Genomic DNA, 22,711 nt, shown 5'->3' on the forward strand with positions numbered 1-22,711 from the left:
GTGAAGAGAGAACAAGTGGAAGAAGATGAAAGCAGACATCTGACATCTGAAAAGCTTTAATTATGGAATATCATTTATAATAACAGGACTCTGATTTCTTAATTGTTTAGAGAAAAACTTCTTGTGCTCTGATTTCATTAAAAAGAATAGTATCTAATTCAATAGGATTCTGAATATAGGAATCGGGGAAACATGTTTTCTAGATAATTACAGTACACATTAGCGAGGTTTCAATGTATATCAGCCATTCTTACTCAAATAGGAAAAATGTGGCAAACAAAATCATATTATCAACAGGAATTAGGAGAGCTGTATAAAAATAATCAGTAAGTCGAACAAATTTCTCCACAGTTTAAGTACAGGTCTGACTCAATAATCAAGAAAAGAATATTGGGAATAATTTCACTAATTTTGATTGTCACTTTGTAAATATATCCTCCATGAAATAACTAATACTTGTCACAATAAAAATACAGAAAGTGTTATACTTAAGATCTCAATTCCTAATTTCATTGAGAGAATTTGAAAACTTGACTATCCTGTTGAATCAAAATACTATTTTCAATGATGACCCCCATCCTCAATTCCCAGGGGTTACGATCACCTACGCTCTCTACAGAGAGGATCAAGGATGTGATGACCCTGAACCTGGAGATACTGTAAATACATTGTTTATATTCGTACTCTTCTAACATATTTTTGTGCTAATTCAGTTAATGTGTAATTTGCAAAACATTGTCAAATTTACTGAATTCTCAGTATCAAGCAGAGTCCTAGTTTCTGAATTCATAAAATTGGGATAAAACTATCTGGAAAGCCACCCCCCCCTCCCTAAGCCCCAATTATAAGGGGGTGGGGTGGGGTGGGGGTGTTAAGGTGTTATTAGAGTCCTGATAAATTGGAGTCGGGCCAAAGGATTACTTAATAACATTGTGTGCTACAGAATGACAGCAGAATAATGAAGTATGACCCTGGTGCAGTGGAGTGCTGCAACGTGTGCCTGGTCATCAGTCTTCTGCCTCGTCACTGCTATTTGCGTCCATGCGATCGGCCTCAGGGGCATCTTGGGGGGAATAATCAGCACTGGCGTACTGTTCAGAGCTAGGTGTCTGCTGACTGGGGCTATTGGCTGCACTCTGCTGACCACTCTCATTGGTCAAACCAGCAGCAAGGACCCTCGGAATGGACATCGACGACACGGCTCCGGACACTTCAGCTGGACACTCAAAGTGGACACAGTGGAACACCTACAGAGGAAGCACATTGGTCATTAGAAGTGATCGGCTTTGTAAAAGATTTGGCTCTCTAACTTAGTATACAGTAGATCTTCATACAGCTGTGCAGATCCTATATGGATTGACGAAAACATTACATTGCAATGAATCTTTTGTCAAGAGTAACTATCAGGTAGCTAATTAACAAATCGATTTTCATGTAAGATTTATACAAGTCTAAGATTCTTCTTTTAAAAATCTGGAACTTAGCCAACATTCAAATAGCATTGATATCATGCTATTTAAAATTTAATGCATGAATTCAATCATTATTCAATGTAACTTTGTGTTTTGTCTTGACATCAGTGTTATGTCTAGGTGGGTCAATATGCCCACCAATCTGGAACACTGCCAGCATTAAAAAAAGTATGGATTTCATGCTATTTAAAACTTGGCACACGGCTTCAATCGTCATACCATGTAATTGTATATTTTCTTTACATGTCTCAATCAAAACTGCAGCTGGCTTCATTTCACATACATGTGTAATAATGAAACATCATAATTGTTAGCTTGAAAGGACTTGGCAGTTGTATGAATAGTTTTGTTGCATTTTAAAGCTAAAAGTCAGTTGTGACAAAATTATATGGCAATTATAGAATATATGAGAACAATATCCTCACAACAGCTAAGATCATATGAAGACGGGTATATATACAATTTGCTTGTGGTTTAAATATCCTCACAACAGCTAAGATCATATGATGATACGGGTATATATACAATTTGTTTGTGGTTTAAATATCCTCACAACAGCTAAGATGGTATGAAGACGGGTATATATACAATTTGTTTGTTGTTTAAATATTCTCACAATAGCCAAGATCGTATGAAGACGGGTATATATACAATTTGTTTGTGGTTTAAATATCCTCACAACAGCCACGATCATGTGAAGACGGGTATATATACAATTTGTTCGTGTATACAAACCTCATTTGCTGTGTTGTTAGTTCCAACTATTTTGATAAAAGCCACTGGTCTTCTTTCAAATCTGATGAGCTGCCATGACCTGCAAAATATAATTGCCTCACATTAATCAACAACGAAGCATAATTATGTTGACTTTTGACATATTAATCATAACATAAGTCTAAAACTGTATTTTTTTTTTATTAATATTCAGTACAGTTGACCCTATGTTAAATGACTATCTATACTTTTTTTTTTTACAAAATGATTTTATTTTTGAAGAAAATTTGTTTATATTTACAAAAGAGAACAATATCATTCATTATTTAAGGATGTATTCTGTCTTACAAAATGAAGCGATATTTTGTGTTCGAGTTATCTCCCTTATATATAGAGTGTAACAGTATCACAAGCATTTAAACCATCTGTGATGCTGTAACATTTATTATATCTGTTTTTCCAAACTATTATCAAACAAAAGTGTTGTCAGAGTTATCTCCCTTGAAAATTTCAACAACGGGGGAGGGGTATACGTAGCTTACTTTTTAATCAGAATTTTTGGTAAGTTTATCATCAATTTAAACATTTAAGGGAGGTAAATCTCTGGTACAACGTGTAAATACTGACCTCTATGCCGTGTACTTACTTGCATGGTTCATCGTGTTTATCGGCCACCATGTGCCAGTTTCTTTGGTCTGAGGATACCTCTATGTAATAACTATAGCTACGGTCGTCACAGTCCCACAGCAGCAGTCTGTAAAATATCCAGAAAAGAGTCTTCAAAGTCTTTTTATCTCAATCATTGTGAGGTTTAATGGTCCCAAGTGATTTTATTTTAAATGCTGTCACAAGATTGTTAATAAATCACTGTATAAATACCAGGTAGTAATCTCCTTTTCACAAAACTAAAAATTTCTATCTATAAGGTTATTAAATATACCATATCTCTGGGAATTCTAAGAAAATCACCTATTTATTTACAATACCATAAATATTCGGGGATAGTGCACACTTTTTTTTAGGGGAAAATGATATTATCGAGAAAGGGCTGCACACTATACACGAAATCAATCAAAAACCAGTCCTGGGTAAGGACCATTTTTGCTATATTTTTCTGGGTTTTTTGTGTTGGAAATATTTTGAAATATTCTCCTAGCAATTAAGTATGTGTAATAACTCCTGATTGCATTGTCTATTTTGCCATTACATAAAGTTGTAAGTAAAAGTCATATTACACAATACAATCAGATAAATAAACTCTAGTGCAGTAGGCCTATAGGTATACAATGATGTATTCTCTCACCACCTATGTTTATAAAAGATACCTGTGTCCTATGTGGAACACCCATGTGTCATACATGTGTCCTATGTGGAACACCCATGTGTGATACATGTGTCCTATGTGGAACACCCATGTGTCATACATGTGTCCTATGTGGAACACCCATGTGTCATACATGTGTCCTATGTGGAACACCCATGTGTCATACATGTGTCCTATGTGGAACACCCATGTGTCATACATGTGTCCTATGTGGAACACCCATGTGTCATACATGTGTCCTATGTGGAACACCCATGTGTCATACATGTGTCCTATGTGGAACACCCATGTGTCATACATGTGTCCTATGTGGAACACCCATGTGTCATACATGTGTCCTATGTGGAACACCCATGTGTCATACATGTGTCCTATGTGGAACACCCATGTGTCATACATGTGTCCTATGTGGAACACCCATGTGTCATACATGTGTCCTATGTGGAACACCCATGTGTCATACATGTGTCCTATGTGGAACACCCATGTGTCATACATGTGTCCTATGTGGAACACCCATGTGTCATACATGTGTCCTATGTGGAACACCCATGTGTCATACATGTGTCCTATGTGGAACACCCATGTGTCATACATGTGTCCTATGTGGAACACCCATGTGTCATACATGTGTCCTATGTGGAACACCCATGTGTCATACATGTGTCCTATGTGGAACACCCATGTGTCATACATGTGTCCTATGTGGAACACCCATGTGTCATACATGTGTCCTATGTGGAACACCCATGTGTCATACATGTGTCCTATGTGGAACACCCATGTGTCATACATGTGTCCTATGTGGAACACCCATGTGTCATACATGTGTCCTATGTGGAACACCCATGTGTCATACATGTGTCCTATGTGGAACACCCATGTGTCATACATGTGTCCTATGTGGAACACCCATGTGTCATACATGTGTCCTATGTGGACCACCCATGTGTCATACATGTGACCTATGTGGAACACCCAAGTGTGATACATGTGTCCTATGTGGAACACCCATGTGTCATACATGTGTCCTATGTGGAACACCCATGTGTCATACATGTGTCCTATGTGGAACACCCATGTGTCATACATGTGACCTATGTGGAACACCCATGTGTGATACATGTGTCCTATGTGGAACACCCATGTGTCATACATGTGTCCTATGTGGAACACCCATGTGTCATACATGTGTCCTATGTGGAACACCCATGTGTCATACATGTGTCCTATGTGGAACACCCATGTGTCATACATGTGTCCTATGTGGAACACCCATGTGTCATACATGTGTCCTATGTGGAACACCCATGTGTCATACATGTGTCCTATGTGGAACACCCATGTGTCATACATGTGTCCTATGTGGAACACCCATGTGTCATACATGTGTCCTATGTGGAACACCCATGTGTCATACATGTGTCCTATGTGGAACACCCATGTGTCATACATGTGTCCTATGTGGAACACCCATGTGTCATACATGTGTCCTATGTGGAACACCCATGTGTCATACATGTGACCTATGTGGAACACCCATGTGTGATACATGTGTCCTATGTGGAACACCCATGTGTCATACATGTGTCCTATGTGGAACACCCATGTGTCATACATGTGTCCTATGTGGAACACCCATGTGTCATACATGTGTCCTATGTGGAACACCCATGTGTCATACATGTGTCCTATGTGGAACACCCATGTGTCATACATGTGTCCTATGTGGAACACCCATGTGTCATACATGTGTCCTATGTGGAACACCCATGTGTCATACATGTGTCCTATGTGGAACACCCATGTGTCATACATGTGTCCTATGTGGAACACCCATGTGTCATACATGTGTCCTATGTGGAACACCCATGTGTCATACATGTGTCCTATGTGGAACACCCATGTGTCATACATGTGTCCTATGTGGAACACCCATGTGTCATACATGTGTCCTATGTGGAACACCCATGTGTCATACATGTGTCCTATGTGGAACACCCATGTGTCATACATGTGTCCTATGTGGAACACCCATGTGTCATACATGTGTCCTATGTGGAACACCCATGTGTCATACATGTGTCCTATGTGGAACACCCATGTGTCATACATGTGTCCTATGTGGAACACCCATGTGTCATACATGTGTCCTATGTGGAACACCCATGTGTCATACATGTGTCCTATGTGGAACACCCATGTGTCATACATGTGTCCTATGTGGAACACCCATGTGTCATACATGTGTCCTATGTGGAACACCCATGTGTCATACATGTGTCCTATGTGGAACACCCATGTGTCATACATGTGTCCTATGTGGACCAACCATGTGTCATACATGTGACCTATGTGGAACACCCAACTGTGATACATGTGTCCTATGAGGAACACCCATGTGTGATACCTTTTTCCTATGTGGAACACCCATGCGTCATACATGTGTCCTATGAGGACGAAACATGTGTCATACATGTGACATACATGTGTCCTATGTGGCACACCCAAGTGTGATACATGTGTCGTATGTGGACCACCCATGTGCCATACATGTGACCTATGTGGACCACCCATGGGTCATACACGTGACCTATGTGGAACACCCCTATGTGGAACACCCAAGTGTGATATATGTGTCCTATGTGGACCACCTATGTGTCATACATGTGACCTATGTGAAAAACCCATGTGTTATACATGTGTCCTATGTGGTCCACCCATGTGTGATACATGTCACCTATGTGGAACACCCATGCGTCATACATGTGTCCTATGAGGAACACCCATGTGTGATATCTGTGTCCCATGTGGAACACACACATGGGAACACTCAGTGACCTCTAATATTGTTACTTCACAATTAGATGACAGCGTTTACTACCCATGTGTGATACATGTCACCTATGTGGAACACCCATGCGTCATACATGTGTCCTATGCCCATGTGTGATACATGTGCCCTATGTGGAACTCCCGTGTGTCATACTTGTGTCCTATTCGAAAAACCCATGTGTCATCCATGTGTCCTATGTGGACCACCTATGTGTGATACATGTGACCTATGTGGACCACCCATGGGTCATACACGTGACCTATGTGGAACACCCATGTATCATACATGTGTCCTATGTTGAAAACACATGTGTCATACATGTGTCTTAAGTGGAACACCCATGTGCCATACATGTGACCTATGTGGACCACCCATGTTTCATACATGTGTCCTATGTTGAAAACACATGTGTCATACATGTGTCTTAAGTGGAACACCCATGTGTCGTACATGTGTCCTATGTGGAATACCCATGTGTGATATCTGTGTCCCATGTGGAACCCCCAAGTGTGATACATGCGTCCTATGTGGAACACCCATGCGTCATACATGTGTCCTATGCCCATGTGTGATACATGTGCCCTATGTGGAACACCCATGCGTCATACATGTGTCCTATGTTGCACACCCATGTGTGATACATGGGTGTTCCACATAGGCCACATGTATGACACATGGGAGGTCCACATAGGACACATGGATGACACATGGGTTTTTCGAATAGGACACAAGTATGACACACGGGAGTTCCACATAGGGCACATGTATGACACATGGTTTGTCCACATAGGACACATGTGTCATACATGTGTTCTAAGTGGAACACCCATGTATCACACATGGGTGATCCACGTAGGTCACATGTATGACACGTGGTTGGTCCACATAGGACACATATATCACACATGGGTGGTCCGCATAGGACACATGTATCACATTGGGTGTTCCACATAGGACCCAGGTATCACACTTGGGTGTTCCACCTAGGACACATGTATCACACTCGGGTGTTCCACATAGGACACAGGTATCACACTTGGGTGTTCCACCTAGGACACATGTATCACACATGCGTGTTCCACATAGGGCACATGTATGACACATGGTTTGTCCACATAGGACACATGTGTCACACTTGGGTGTTCCACATAGGACCCATGTATCACACATGGGTGTCCCACATAGGTCACATGTATCACACTTGGGTGGTCCACATAGGACAGATGTATCACACTTGGGTGGTCCACATAGGACCCATGTATCACACATGGGTGTCCCACATAGGTCACATGTATGACATATGGGTGGTCCACATAGGACCCATGTATCACACATGGGTGTCCCACATAGGTCACATGTATCCCACATGGGTGTTCCACATAGGCCACATGTATGACACATGGGCGTTCCACTTAGGACACATGTTTGACACATGGGTGTTCCACTTAGAACACATGTATGACACATGTGACACATGGTTGGTCCACACAGGACACATGTATGACACATGTGTCCTATGTGGAACACCCATGTGTGATATCTGTGTCCCATGTGGAACACCCAAGTGTGATACATGTGTCCCATGTGGAACACCCACATGGGAACACTCAGTGACCTCTAATATTATTACTTCACAATTAGATGACAGCGTTTACTCATGCCACAATTGAAAAGTCACCATAACCTTGTTTTACTGACTGCGGCCTTCCTGTAGTCAAGGAGTGGCACCACCAGACCTCAAGGACTTGAAAATTGTTGTACAAGCTTGCTTTAAATAAATGTCTTGCATGACTGGTATACCATACCCTTTTCTGTTCTTTCCAAAGATGGTCTTAGCTTGTGTGTACGTTATCTAGAAATTTTGCAATATTTAGTGCTGCATTTCCATTGTCTAACTCCTGTTTTATCAAAATTTCAGTTAAGAGGTGGGAAAAAGTGCCCATCATTATATAAGTACCAGGTATGTGGGATAAATAGAATCTCTCACCACCTTGGGGGTGATATAGGAGAATCTCAACCCGAGGGGGAAGATTCTTAAGTTGCCAAACAAAAGGCTTTGCTGAGTGTTTGCCAACTTAAGAATCTTTCCCAAGGGTTGAGATTCCCCTATCTCACCCACAAGGCGGTGAATGATTCTTTTTCTCTTACTCTGTTCTCCCATTGTGTATCATATACACAATGTAATGATAACGTTACATGCTAAATTCAGGGTTGACGTGAGGGTGATGGATTGTTTACGTGACGTCATTGTATTGTTGAAGTGACGTCATGCCGTTGTTATGAATAGGGGAATCCCCCCGTCTCAACCCTAGGGTGAGACAAGGAAAGCTCACACTGGTAAAAGTGTAGATACACCTGTCCAGGGTAAGAGACAAGGCAACCTGCCACAGGTAAAAGTGTGGATACACCTGCTCCGACTAAGAGACAAGGAAATCTGCCACCGGTAAAAGTGTGGATACACCTGTCCAGCGTAAGCGACAAGGAAATCTGCCACCGGTAAAAGTGTGGATACACCTGCTCCGATTAAGAGACAAGGAAATCTGCCACCGGTAAAAGTGTGGATACACCTGTCCAGGGTAAGAGAAATAGATATTCTACCTGAGGGAGTAGACAAAGCCACAGTATCTTCATCCCACATACCAGGTACCTATATATGATAGACTCTATTAAGGTCTGGCCATTACTTACCCCATGGAGTCCACGATGTAGGGTTGTGCGAGCTGACACATACCAGGTACCTATATATGATAGACTCTATTAGGGTCTGACCATTACTAACCTCATTGAGTCCACGATGTAGGGTTGTGCGAGCTGAACAATGATTGCCCCACTGCCCAGCTGATGACACGTGTAACCCGAGTCCCAGTCGTAGTTGCGCGTGTCCCCATTGATGAGCGTGTTCCTACTACGACTGACACCCTCAATCACGCAGGCACTCGCCTCAATGGTGGCTACATTCTCCTGAGGGACTGTAACAAACAAACAATTTTAATTAAATATTTTTCCCCCTTTTCTGGCATCTATGGGGTTTGAAACTCTCGAGATCTATTTTTAAAAATCACAAATTATATAACATTGCAGTGCCAGTGAATGAGAGGCAGTTAAAATGATATTTTTATCTCAAAGATAGACATTATATTAGTAATATATATCTACCTTACAAAATAACCAGGATTTTCAAATTAACCATATCATTTTGTAATTGGTCAGAGATATACAGGATTTTTATCACTCTTCTCTTACAATGACAGCTGAACATTACCACTAGGTTTAGTTTTTTGAATCACATTCTCCTCACTTTGTTCTAAAACCGTAACATACAACTCACACCAATTATAGACCTGACCAGAAATGAAACGCAAAGGCCCGGACTACATCAATTACCTATCAATCCCTGCTCCAGTTTAAACGGCTTCTGCGTGTAGAAACACTCAAATGCTACGATGTGGAAAACACGATTCACAGTGTTGTGTGTTCCAACAATTCTAATATATCTGAAAAACAACAGATATGTATTAATGGATGATATTTAATCACTCTCTTCTAAAATCAAGTTCCAGATACAATGTACAGAATCTTAGACCTTTTCTACGTACCAAAATTAGCCTCAGCACAGTATTGGCAGTGGATACGTACCTTACAACCTTGGGAGAGAAATGCATGGTCTGCCAGGACCGACACAGGTACTTGGAGTGGTCGACCACTCTCTCGTAGTCCTTGTCATCCATCGACACTTCTATGTAGTAGGAGTATGACCTAAAAGTCAAATGCATAGCGCATTAATATTCAAACACACTTCGTGAATACTAAAACAAAACTGTTGCATATTCAAGCACAAATCATGAATATTTAAACATGTTCATTCAACATTTAAACCTGAGTCAAACCAAGGAAACCTCTGCCAGTGTTCGGATCTGGCAATAATATCTTGATAATAAGCTGACAGCTAACTGAGGCAAGCTTCTACTTAACATTTGACTGAGTTTCATATTTCAATTACGAAACTACATGCGTCATACTACTTGTCCGGCAGTTTCTAGCACAACAAACCTCATATCTCTATCCCACAGCAGTAACTTGAAGGCGTTGACAATGAAAGGTTGACTGAGGCGAATGACCACACCCTGACCCTCGTTATCATCAATGGGATGTCGCGTGAACCCTCGATCAAGGTCATAGTTTTGGCAATCTCCATCCAGCAGAGCTGCCTTCATCTCGCCCCGAATCACCTGGGCTGAATGTCGACTGGACGACACATTATCATCCAGCACTAAAGAGTAGAATATAATAGCTACAGCAAGTAAAGGGAAGTAATTGAAAATTTCATCAACAAATTCAGTCAATATTCTCCAAGTATCCTGATCTCCAATACTTATGAAATCTTCAGCTGACTGTTTTGGCTGTAGATAGATATGACCTATAGCTTTGGCTAGTGATTTTAAACATCCAATAAATTCAGTATTAAGTAGATAATGCAAAAATAACAAACTCATCAAGCTGGCTTTTTATGATTTTTAAATTATTGCCATGTAATATGCCCCCCCCCCCCCCCCCCGACATATTTTGGAATGAGATTTGAGTCTAAAGCCAGGAGAAAGTACTCTGACACAATAGATATTCATTTAAATTCATATAAATTGGCATGGTATCAAGGTTTTTTATCACTATTTTAGGTATACGGCTTGTAACTTTAACATTGGCAAAACTGTTGCAGTAACATCAATCCAAATCAGGAATTTTCAGAATTATCGGTATACAAAAGCTGAATATTTTTAACGAGGTACGCCAAAATGTCTAAAACATCATTAACTTTATGGACATGTATTTATGAAATATTATATTTCTTTTTAAATGCTGCAGTATCAGTTGAAAACAAAAATAAATTGTCGGAAAATTTTGTCGAAACAAAATCAAAATTAGCAATATTTTCCATTGAGAATTGGGCCAAAATTTTCCTCAAAATGGTCCCCAAATGTATCTTTTATTTGGAAAAAAACAAATGGAATCTAAAATTTTGTTGCAGGTATGATATCATTTTACAAGAAAAATGTTGTAAATGTTTTTGCATTGAATTTGAAGCATCATTTTATCAGTGCTACATTTTCTGTTTCTTATTTATATGCACTTGATAATGGAAGCACTCACAAAAGACCAAAACAGTCAGATGCAATTATGACGTTCTAATATAACTGTAACACTGTTAGATTTCATAAGATTCATGAATACACAAATATTTTCTATGTTAATCCCCAAGTAAAGATTAATACCAATGAATTAATTCAAATACTTAATTCAAATACTTTGCAAATATTTAGTCATTAAGCATATTTACAGTAAAGATAAATAAACTGGTAAATCTTATATCTATACTTGTAATAGTTTGGAAATTAAATTCTTGGAGGCAGGTATCAAGATATTTACAGCAGTTGGGTAAACAGACATATTGTACTTACAATTCCAAATAAATTCACATTCATTACAGAGGGCAAACAAAAAAATCTTAAGTTAAACTGCAGTGAATATTTCTCCATATACAGTAGTACATGTAAATCCAGCAAAAAAGTATACATACCAAGAAATCCCCTGTACTCCAGTTCCATGTCGCGACACTCTGTCTGTAGTTTAATAGCGTCCAGTATAGCGTCAGGTGACACGAGCTTGGTGGTTCTGACTCTGTTTAGAAGTTCAGTTAGAGACATAAGAGGCAGACGCACTGCGTTGATGATAGGTGTAGGATCCTGACCTACGTTCTGCTCTGCCCACTCACACACAGTGTTGAAAATGTCAATCTCGGGCGCACAAAATGAGTCTCTCGATATTAAGTCTGTCACTGAGCACTGAAATCACACGAGATATACACACATGTATACTGGTAAATTAATATCAACCACTTGATAACCACATCATTTAGAAACTTGTCTAGAAAATCTTTTAAAATTGCTATTACAATTCGGACAATTTTTGCCAAAACAGGGGAAAACACCATTGAATTCTAGGAATTATAGATTGAAATATTAAAATAGTTATATCAAAATATATACGAACTGTATGCTGGGAAACTTTTGCCAAGTCAAATATTTACCCTTCACAGGTAAAACCCATGTTCGCCCCATGTTCTTCCTCACTGTGGAGGAGGAAAATGGCACAAGTTAAACTGCGTCGAAAAACTCTCAGTATGCTGTTTATCAACTGAGATATTTTAAACCAAAATTAAATCCAAAACAGATCAACAAAATTCAGAGATGTTTAAACAGTCTTAGACTGAAACGGTTTGGATGGCTAAAGATTTACAAAATAAAATAAAAATCTAAGTAGTCGCCTGGTAGATTATATTAAAACTTCAAGGAAAAATGTCAAAATTAATTTCTCAAAGTATCAGAAAATCAATCAGTTTCTGAACTCTCAATTCCGTCTTTGCGTATTGCAGAGATATCTTCTCTTGTGAGCAGGTATTGATTGTAACGTCATTGGTTTGTGTGAGAAAATTACGTCGTTTTCTCAAAAATTGATGACATTACTCTCACAAACAAATGACGTAACAATCAATACCTGCTCAAAAGAGCAGATAACTCTGCAATACGCAAAAACGAAATAACTCTCTCTCCTCACATTATATTTAGAAATTGATTTTAAAAATGCTACTTGTTTACTATATAAAATTTATATCTTAGAAATTAAAATGGTAAAAATCTTTGAGACTAAAAAAGTTCCATTAAAGGTTTGTTTCATATTCCAAATTTAAAACAATGGTCCAGATTTCAGAAAGTAGGAAACTGGAAAACCTATGTTATTACCTGTGAAAGAGATTGAAAGGCCTCGCTCTGTAGAATGTCCTGTGCGTTTCTGTCAATGAATTCCTTGCACACGTTGCACAGTGACGTCAGACTGTATACATTGGCCAAGTCGTAGATCATGCACACATTGGTCTTATTCAGAATGGCCTTTAAATATTCCGAAATGGAACCTTCGAGTTCCAAGAAACCATATCGATGAGACATGGCTAAAATATCCAAGAGAACCTCCTCCTGAAATTTGAAAGTACATTTTTATTTCAAATTCCATCTTGTATCTTGCATTAAAAAAAGCCCCTTGTCAAAAAGGTGTGATTTTTTTTGTAAAAGTATTCTTTACTGAAAAACTTTCATTAGTTTCTTATGAGAAGAGACCTGGAGACTAAATGACATATACGAGGTACACAACTTGGCAACATATGGCTTTAATCAAACTGCTACAAGTAAATGACAAATTTTAAAACTACACAATGATGTTTATTATGTTAGCATTACAAGATTGTTTATCGTAAATGTCACATCCTTTCTTGTTAGCTTTCTGTGATGTGAAGCTGTTAAACTAAAGTTGATGAGGAAGCCTTGAGAGCTATCACTGAACAGAATAGTAGACTTCTATAAAACTAGTTTTATCAGCTTAATGCTACAAAATATGTAAAAGGTTTTTTTTGGTTTTTTTGAAAAGTTCTTTTCAATTTTTTTTATTATATTTGTGTATTTAGTCATAAATTATATTGAATGCATAGATGTGATTATTTTATTTTAATGTTCATAACTATTAAATTTTCATAGGTTCAAAATTTATGTTTTTGTATTTAAGTTGACAAGGCTTAATAAAACTATGTAAACTTTGGTTAATGTCCTAGTCATCTCCATACCAAAGAGAAGAAATTTCTATCTCCTCTGACAGTGAACTATTCATCTTTAAAATATACCTCGTTGACATAAGTAAGCAAGACTTAATACAAAAGTATGTTGGTTAACTTCTTGATCACCTACATACCAAAGACAGGAAATCTCTATCATGTCAGACATTGAATTCTTAACCTCTAAAATTAACCTAATAAATGTACACCTTGTAAGCTAACAAGACTTAATACGGTATAACTGTATGTAAGTAAGGGCGAATTAAATATATTGTATGTTTCCAATTACCTACCCTTTCCTACCCTAATATTTTGTGCCTACCCCAACCTTTTTTGGCAAATTTCAAGGAAGCACTAAAATGTCAAGATCACCATCCTAGGTAAACAATACAAAGACAGTTTGAAAAATAAAATTTGTTTCCGACCTACCTAGGCTATCATTTTTCAAATATGTGACAGGAAACAAACGTGTATTTTGGTTTGGCCTTATATGCAGTTAGTTTCCTGATCACCAACATACCAAAGAAATGAAATATGTTCTTTGAAAACTAGGCATAATTATATAATTATAGATCAATAAGCACCCCTCAAATTTTATTGTGATTCTAATTACCACCCCAGTCCCAGTGTCTGTTACAGTGAACCCCATGCCACTTCACACATATTCCTATCTATTACAATTGATTTTCATCCTATTGCTCGTATCTATTCCAATAAAGGCCCCTTCATGTAGGTTTTTATTTATATCAATAAACAACCCTTTAAGTAGGCTTATATTTATTCCAATAAAGGTCCATTCACTTAGGCTTATATTTATTCCAATAAAGTCCATTCACTTAGGCTTATATTTATTCCAATAAAGGTCCCTTTAAGCTTCATGTAAGCTTATGTAGGCTAGTATATATATCTATATCAATAAACACCCTCTCATGTAGACTGTATGTCATTCCAATAAAGACCCCCTCGTGTATGCTTGGACAGGTATTTATTCCAAAGTGCAACTGGTTTATCTGGTATATATGTATATATTCTAATAAATGCCCCCATGTTTGCTTGTAACTGTTACAACACACCCCCCTCAGGTATCCTGGTATTGTGTGTTTACCAATACATATTTTTGCCCCTTGTGTATCCTCAAATTTATTGCAATGCCCGGCCCTCCGATATACTGCAATAGTATATCTATTCTAAAAAAATCTATTAAGTATCTTTAATTTATTCAAATGAAAACCCATCATGATTATATATTTAATAAAAAAACTTTCATATATATGTCTTTTAGCATGCATATATTCCAATTTATGCCCCCAGCCCGGGCACATACTTGTATCTATTCTAATAAATGCCCTCATGTTACCTCAATTTTTCAAATAAACACCCATCATGCATGTATATATCTTTTCCATGAGTCCAGAAAAAAATGCTTGACCACTTGCACTGGACCACTTAAACTTGACCAATTGCACTTGACCATGTGTACTTGACCCCCGACCATTACCTTGATGTCCAGCAGGTTGATTCGACTGGTATACATGTATCTCAGTAAGTAAGAAAACGCCGTAGCAGACATATCCTTCAGTTCAATCTCCGTAGTTCCAGGTAACGATTCCTTCATCCCTCCAAACAGCATCGCCCTGAAACATACCAAAGTCAGACATATAAAGTGTAATTATTCTAAACACACTGTTGCCTAGGAGGTATGTAATGAGTATATTTTACTTGTAAATGATTTCCCCTTCATACTCTCTTTGTTTCACTAAGATAGCGCACTACAAGTTGACAGATAGAGGTCAGTGCCTTGATATTGAAATGAAAGCCATGAAATTGGATTAACACCTGCAAAATAAATTATTTATATGAGCATGTGTATACTTTATTTCCCTGTACATTATGAAAACTGATGTTTTTCACAATTTGTATCTGTCTGCCTTGTTTTGTAATCACTAACCTAGTTCTGTCTTTCTGCACATTGACATTACTTGGATTTGACCTTGATTGACATTGTTGTCAATGAACAGGAAGATTCTGAACCTCCTAGCTAGAACACCTGTCCTAGAACACCTGGTCTAAGTCCTCTGGTACTTTTTTAAGAGCTCTGCATGTACAACTCCATTCATATTTTGCCCTAGTTTTATCAATTCTGAATTTGAATTAATATTTTGTTCACACTTTTCTATTATCTAGTTGTTTTTCATCTAAACCAATATTACATATAGAAATCCTCACAGATTTTTGCAGGAACTTTTTTCGAGAGTTACAGTCAAGAATTCAGAAAATGAATGAAAGTCCATAGAAAAAGTCATATTTAATTAACTCTTTCAACACTGTAGACCATAATGGACTCATCCAAATCAATGTATGGTCAAGTTTATTTAAGTTACATAGGGGTGAAAGGGTTAAGCAAAGAAAACAGTTTAGATACAGCCCCAGTCAAAAACAGACACATCTAGGACTCAAATAGATCTGGGTTTTCTGTTAACAATTTTCTTATATCTACAGCCTCAGACATACATACCTGAAGTACATAGATCTAGCAGCCAGAATCGCCTTATGTGATGGGAAGCTTGTTCCCTCCACGATCAGTGTGAGGTCACTGTACTCGGAGCTGTCCACCAGTTCCCCGAGATTGTCCGACAGGGATCCGACATGGTCCACGATTCCAGCGGGGGTCGGGGTCCGCAGCTGGTGGTGGTCACACATCCTCGTCTACGTGGATGTATGCAAGCTCTATTAGTACTGGAAACACTGGAAGAAAATGTCAAGCTATAAACAAGACAATAACTAATTTTTAGTGTCGCAAATCGTAAAAAAAAAAGACCAAAACCATTTTTCTGTACCACTACTCAAAACTTGTTTTGATTACTAAACATGTAGTAGTTTTGTGTATATAAACATTTGTGGGTAATTCTAGCCTAGGAATCACGGTAGTCTAGTGGTAGGATGTATGGCGGGCTCATGACCGAAGGGTTGCGGGTTCAAGTCACGTCACAGCACTCGCTTGTTCCAGTCTACTCAGCTGTAAATGAGTATGTGGTATGTGGGCAGTGCTGGAATTGTTGAATGCTAGATGTGAGAGCCTAAATGGCAGTACCAACTATATACTCCCTAGGGAGTTGAGAAAGATATTTGCTGGTGGCAAAGGCCCTATATAACCACAGATAATAATTTGTGAACTGCTTTGAGACGACAATTATTATCTTTATCAATGATTTTAACATGTACAATTCAACATGAGCAATGAAAGGAGCTCACTTTATACTGTAAACTATACAAACACATTTTAACCTTTTGACCTTTTAAAATGAATTCCCACAGCCCATTGTATTTAAACTTACATAAATAAAAGTATATCAATTTTCATCCAACTGGGATAAATCTTGAATTCAACCATTTCTTGGAAATAAAATGTGGGCATTGATTTTTTGGTTTACAGTATTTCAAACAATGCATACATGTTACAATTACATATATGTACAGTTACTGCAGTATATATATATATATATGTAACTAGATTATATGGGGCAAGGAAGTAGTTCCAATAGTGTAGACAAAAGTCAATATGAGGTTGTAAAATTTTCTCAGCAATCCACTATATCACACGAAAACACATTACAGAACACTAATTACATTACATATACCCGGGAGCTTATGTTAATATAATGTATAAGTAAGAAGCATCCCCTTCTCCAGTGCCCAGACTCTAAACAATGTGCATGCAAAGTTCATCATCTAGCAACCTAGCTAGGGCAGTTAGCCCTACGGCCCATATCATGAGAACAGCCAAATTCAATATTTTAAAACCATAAAAGCTTTAAATTACTATTTTGGGCCACACAAAAATCAAATAAATACAAAATATATAGTTCATTTGAGGATTTTTGATGTGCATGATGCAAATTGCAACAGCGTGTTTGCTTGTATGGTAGCTACAAATGTATGCCAGCCTGGTGCCCCAGTTAACATAACTATGGTATGCCAATAAATTTCTAATCAACTGATATCGATACCTTACCCAGTACTTTCATATATCCATATAAAGTGTATATATTGGACCAATAATTGGTAACAGCTGTAGCAGTGATAAACGTCACTCTTTGAAATACATTATCTATAGGCATCAAAAGGATACACTATAGAGATTAGGTTTATTTGTTTTTGCATTAAATGTGAAGGTGCATACCAGTTGAGTGGGTGAAATGTAACAAGGCCAAACAAAACAATTGTTGTGATTCTTCTTTAATCTTGGCTCTCAAAAGTTTGGGATCGATAGATAGCATAGGAAGGCAAAACATAAAATGATTTTTACATGTTGTATAGCAACGATATTTCTAAATTTACATGTAAAAGTACTTAATATTTAAGATTACTGAAAAAGACTAGGTTAGGCACTAAAGTGTACAGCAGGAAGGAAAAGAAGAAACAAGAATTTTTATCTTTGGCCTTACAGCAAGTTAAGCGTTCGCTGCTCAGAATATATTTTAACCAACGCAATTTCCTGGTAATAGATTTGGAATTGATAATCAATTGCTTGCAATCTGAAAGCAGTTCAATGCTTAATGAAGTTTTCTGCTGAGATCATACAGATACCAAAACATTCCACATTGATTTTTTTCTATTGTTGGTATTTGCAATTACAAGGTTGTATCAAAATGTTCAAACAATAAAAAACATGTGATATTTTCCCCCAGGACTGTTTCGGGTATGAGACATTTAACTGGACATCATGAACTGTATATATACAGTCAACTTTTAGGTGAAATTCTTGATTAGGGTGTTATATTATACGGTAAGTAATAAATCCATAGAATTATTACAGAAACAGTTTTCAGATTACCAGCAATAATTATATAATTTTTATTTTCATTGATCCTTTCCCATGGCCACTACATGTACACCCAAAAATGTTAGTCCAATGAATTATTGGTTTATCACTGCAGTTTCTACTTTCAAAGTATTTTTGGATTATTAGGAACATTTTTTATGCAGTTTTAGACAGGTTTTTGTTTATAGACATTATAAATGGGTTATTATATTTATTTCATGTGTGTGGTTATATAAGTAGGCATGCTTAAAAATAATTGCTGCAGCAACTTTGGTGATTTGTTTTTGGTAAGTATGCATTAACATTTCAGTCCTGGTGGGGTTTTGTTACAGTATAGAGGGTACATATTTTTTCATCCAAACCAATCTACTATAGTTAATTGATATATCATCAAACTCCTGTATTTAAAGACAAACTTGATCATATTTTAATAGGAGGGAGGTAGTAAAAAGAATGTGTGTGTTTGCTGGGAATTTACCCCACACTCCCAGACGTTCTAGTCAATCACATTACTCCTGAGCTTAAGGAAAATTCTATTTAGCCAAAGAAATAAGTATAACACTAGTCCCATCTTTTTCTAAGTCTTTGGCCTTAAAGACCACCACAACCCAGGTTCTTTTGCTCCCTGCCAAGGGATCTGTACTTGTCTTCTATGAACAGAGATTGTCGACAGAACCAGTTTTTATTATATAATTAAAACCCACGATCCCAGACTTTCTAGTCAAACACACATAACTGTTAAGAGCTTAAGAGAAATTCCTTTTAGCCAAACCTAGTATGGTGACTTCTGTTAGACACAATGTACAATGCATATCCTTACAATGCTCCCCTCTCACAGTCAAGTTTTTTTTGCTCCCGCCAAGGTTTTTAACTACTTAAGCATTGAATAGGAATCATCAATGGCACCAGTTTGCATTAAGAAGGAAGCAATGAAAAAGTATAGTGTACATATGTGTTTGCTGTAAATCAAACCAAAGATCCCAGACTTTCTATTTGGATTCTTTACCGCGGAACAAAAGTAAAATTTTCTCTAGCTAAAGATAGTAATGTTATAAGGTGACAGCTGACACTCTGTACAATACAATATTAATGCACACCATTTATTTGATGAAAACTTCTCCCTTTTTGCAAAGGTCTACGCATACGCCAGTACCCTTGAAGACAACCTGAGGAAACAGAGAAAATTATAAAGGTGCATTTGCCTGGGATAGAAACCCAATCCCAGACTTTCTCGTTGAATTCTCTTCCACTTATAATTAAATATATATAGCTCTAAAGAAAAATGTCCATAAGCTGAAGCTAGTAATATAAGGCAACTTTGACACCATGTACAAAATGCATATCCTTTACATATGGACAGATATGGATGGTGCCAGTATTTTAAGGTTACATATCTCCTTGCGCGGGTTTCCTCTGGCCCTGACACCAGACATTTTGACAGATAGATGTCTGGTGTGGTGCCAGAGCACACTACTATATATAAAACAGACTCAACAACAAACTGTACTGATCCGAACCGAAACAGAATACATTTTTCTATTTAGAAGAATTCTGGATTTTTTCTGTTGATAAGTGACTCCCATGTTTTTTTTATTATATAATTACATAACCTTCAAAATGGCATTGTTCCGGTGAGAAATTTTGAACTATTGAACACTCACTCAGATCATGAGGACTCTACTGGAATTTAGCAGTTGTTGGTGATAATAAGGATATACAGTTTTAATTTTAATAAATAAATATTCCATTAATGATATAATGTGAGGTATATGTGGTGTCATAGCTGATTTTTATTGTCAGCAACTCAAAACTCAGAGGAAACTTGGGCTTATATATATAATCTCCATAATAATTCATCTATTAATTGGTACGTAATTATAAGACACAATTAATATATGTGTAACATAGAGAAATCCTGATAAAGGGAGTGCAATTTTCCACGGAGCCTGTATATAGTGATATTTACATTTGCATGGCATTGTCACTATATAGCCTCTTTGAAAGCTGTGTCGTTGATGGGACTTTAATTACCATGCATCACGAGACACAATTCTTAGCATATTAATACAACACTGACCGGAACTACAATATCCAATATAAATAAACATGACGGCTGCTGAAATATCGCTGGGCATTGTGAGATTTGACAATGTCATTGTAAATTAATGTGCAAAATAAAAAAATAAAATAAAAAACACTTTCATTACAACGAAAACAAGACCAAGGTCTGCAAAATCGTACAAAATGCACATCGGTTGAAATCACCAATGCCGGCAATGGAAACAATTTTAACGCTCATGCAATTTATCAGAAATATCGTCTGTTACACTGCACTGATCAACAGGGGTTCGTTACAAATGTCTGAAATACACATATTCTGTAGACCTACTGACACATATGTTACAGACCTACTGATCTGAGTCACAGCACACCTAAACATTTCAGACATTTCTAATGAACCTGTGCTCCGTCGCAAGATCACTCTCTTCAAAGGCTATCAGTTTCACGCGTCTCGCATCCACGGTTCCTCCGTTTCTGTCGACATGTCAAATAATGAGGATGTTATAGAATCTACCGACTCTTGTCAGGTTCCCATACAATCAACAAATAAATTCATCCCTGTATTCTTCACAAAATGAGCAAAGAGAAAAGTTTGAATTAAATTCCAAAAATAACTCCCTCGTGGAGGGCAAGGACGGATTTACGGTGTTAAATACATTGTATTTGTCCATGCGCGAAATTTGTTCCGGGGGAAAATCGAAACAATTTCAAATCTAACTTTCAGCTCAGAGTTCTATTGATAAACTTAAATCACCCTATAGACATATCATACGCAATTGTATTTATACTGAATTGTGGAATAACATTGAAGTGTTTGTTAAAATTTCAAAGTAATACTTTGTTTGCCAATTAGCACGCGACAAACACGCTGTCCAAACTATTGAACAAAATGTTGTGGACTGTCGATCGCGATAAGGCATTTGAATGACACAGCTTTGCAAGCAAACAAATCATAATGCGCGCTATGTGCCATTCAAATAGATCATAAATACCATACAAAAACAGTTCAATGCTTAATTAAATTAACACCAACTGATCTAATATAACTAAAAGTTTGTTTTTATTTAGCTCACCTATATTTTATCTGAATTTTTATAATGCATGCCATGGTTGTTTTTTTTGTTTTTTTTAAATTATACATATGTTTGTCGCAGAAATAGCTCTATCGAGCCAATGTTTGTATGTATATGGTATGCGATGTTCACTAAATAATATTCTCTAATAAGTTATAATTTGACAGTACATTTTTGACCTACAATGTACTAATTTTTTTATACGTGAAATTTGATCCTCTAGCATAATTTAGTGTGATACCAATTACAAATGAATATATACTGAAATTGATCAAACTAAGGAATATATTAAAGATATACAAATGTCGTTATAAAATGACTAGGCCTACTGACAATTGTGAAATATTTAAAGAATTTCAAACATGAAAAATCTATTTTTGGTGATTATTGTACAACGAAAAGGAATGCAGAGTTTTAGTAACTGCATGTTTCATACTTACAAATATATAATACAGATCCAGAATACAATCAAGGCAGTTTTCTAAGGGCGTTCATCGTGGATTTTAGACGTATCTTTCATTTATAACTTCTCAAAAATATACATTTCCGACATGTTGTTTACTCCCGGAAGTTCTGCACAATGCGTGTAAATAGTTCATGAAGTGAATCAAATTTATTTCCTTTGTTTTTCATCGTGTTTCTGAAACATATCTACCAAAGTAAACAAACGAAAATACTTCTAAAAATATGTATTTGTATGAATTGATATAAAAATATTATCATTGGAAGACGTTTGGAGTGTATTTTATCAGGAA

At 37.2% G+C, this 22,711-nt stretch overlaps 1 protein-coding gene across 1 annotated transcript; it reads right to left on the reverse strand.

The window, feature by feature from the left end:
* Positions 1–867: 867 nt before the first annotated feature.
* Positions 868–22,525, reverse strand: LOC110447924 (BTB/POZ domain-containing protein 9-like). The gene is made up of 12 exons (XM_021493915.1): positions 22,397–22,525; positions 16,516–16,745; positions 15,499–15,634; positions 13,141–13,371; positions 11,919–12,183; positions 10,397–10,616; positions 9,983–10,102; positions 9,731–9,840; positions 9,126–9,315; positions 2,833–2,940; positions 2,208–2,286; positions 868–1,247 (listed from the first exon to the last, which is right to left on the reverse strand). Exons 2-12 carry the CDS (start codon positions 16,698–16,700, stop codon positions 1,008–1,010), a joined length of 1,884 nt encoding a protein of 627 aa, XP_021349590.1. The 5' UTR covers positions 16,701–16,745; positions 22,397–22,525; the 3' UTR covers positions 868–1,007.
* Between the last annotated feature and the right edge of the window lie 186 nt (positions 22,526–22,711).

The sequence above is a fragment of the Mizuhopecten yessoensis genome, unplaced genomic scaffold (genome assembly GCF_002113885.1).
Source record: "Mizuhopecten yessoensis strain PY_sf001 unplaced genomic scaffold, ASM211388v2 scaffold3667, whole genome shotgun sequence".
Lineage (NCBI taxonomy): Eukaryota > Metazoa > Mollusca > Bivalvia > Pectinida > Pectinidae > Mizuhopecten > Mizuhopecten yessoensis.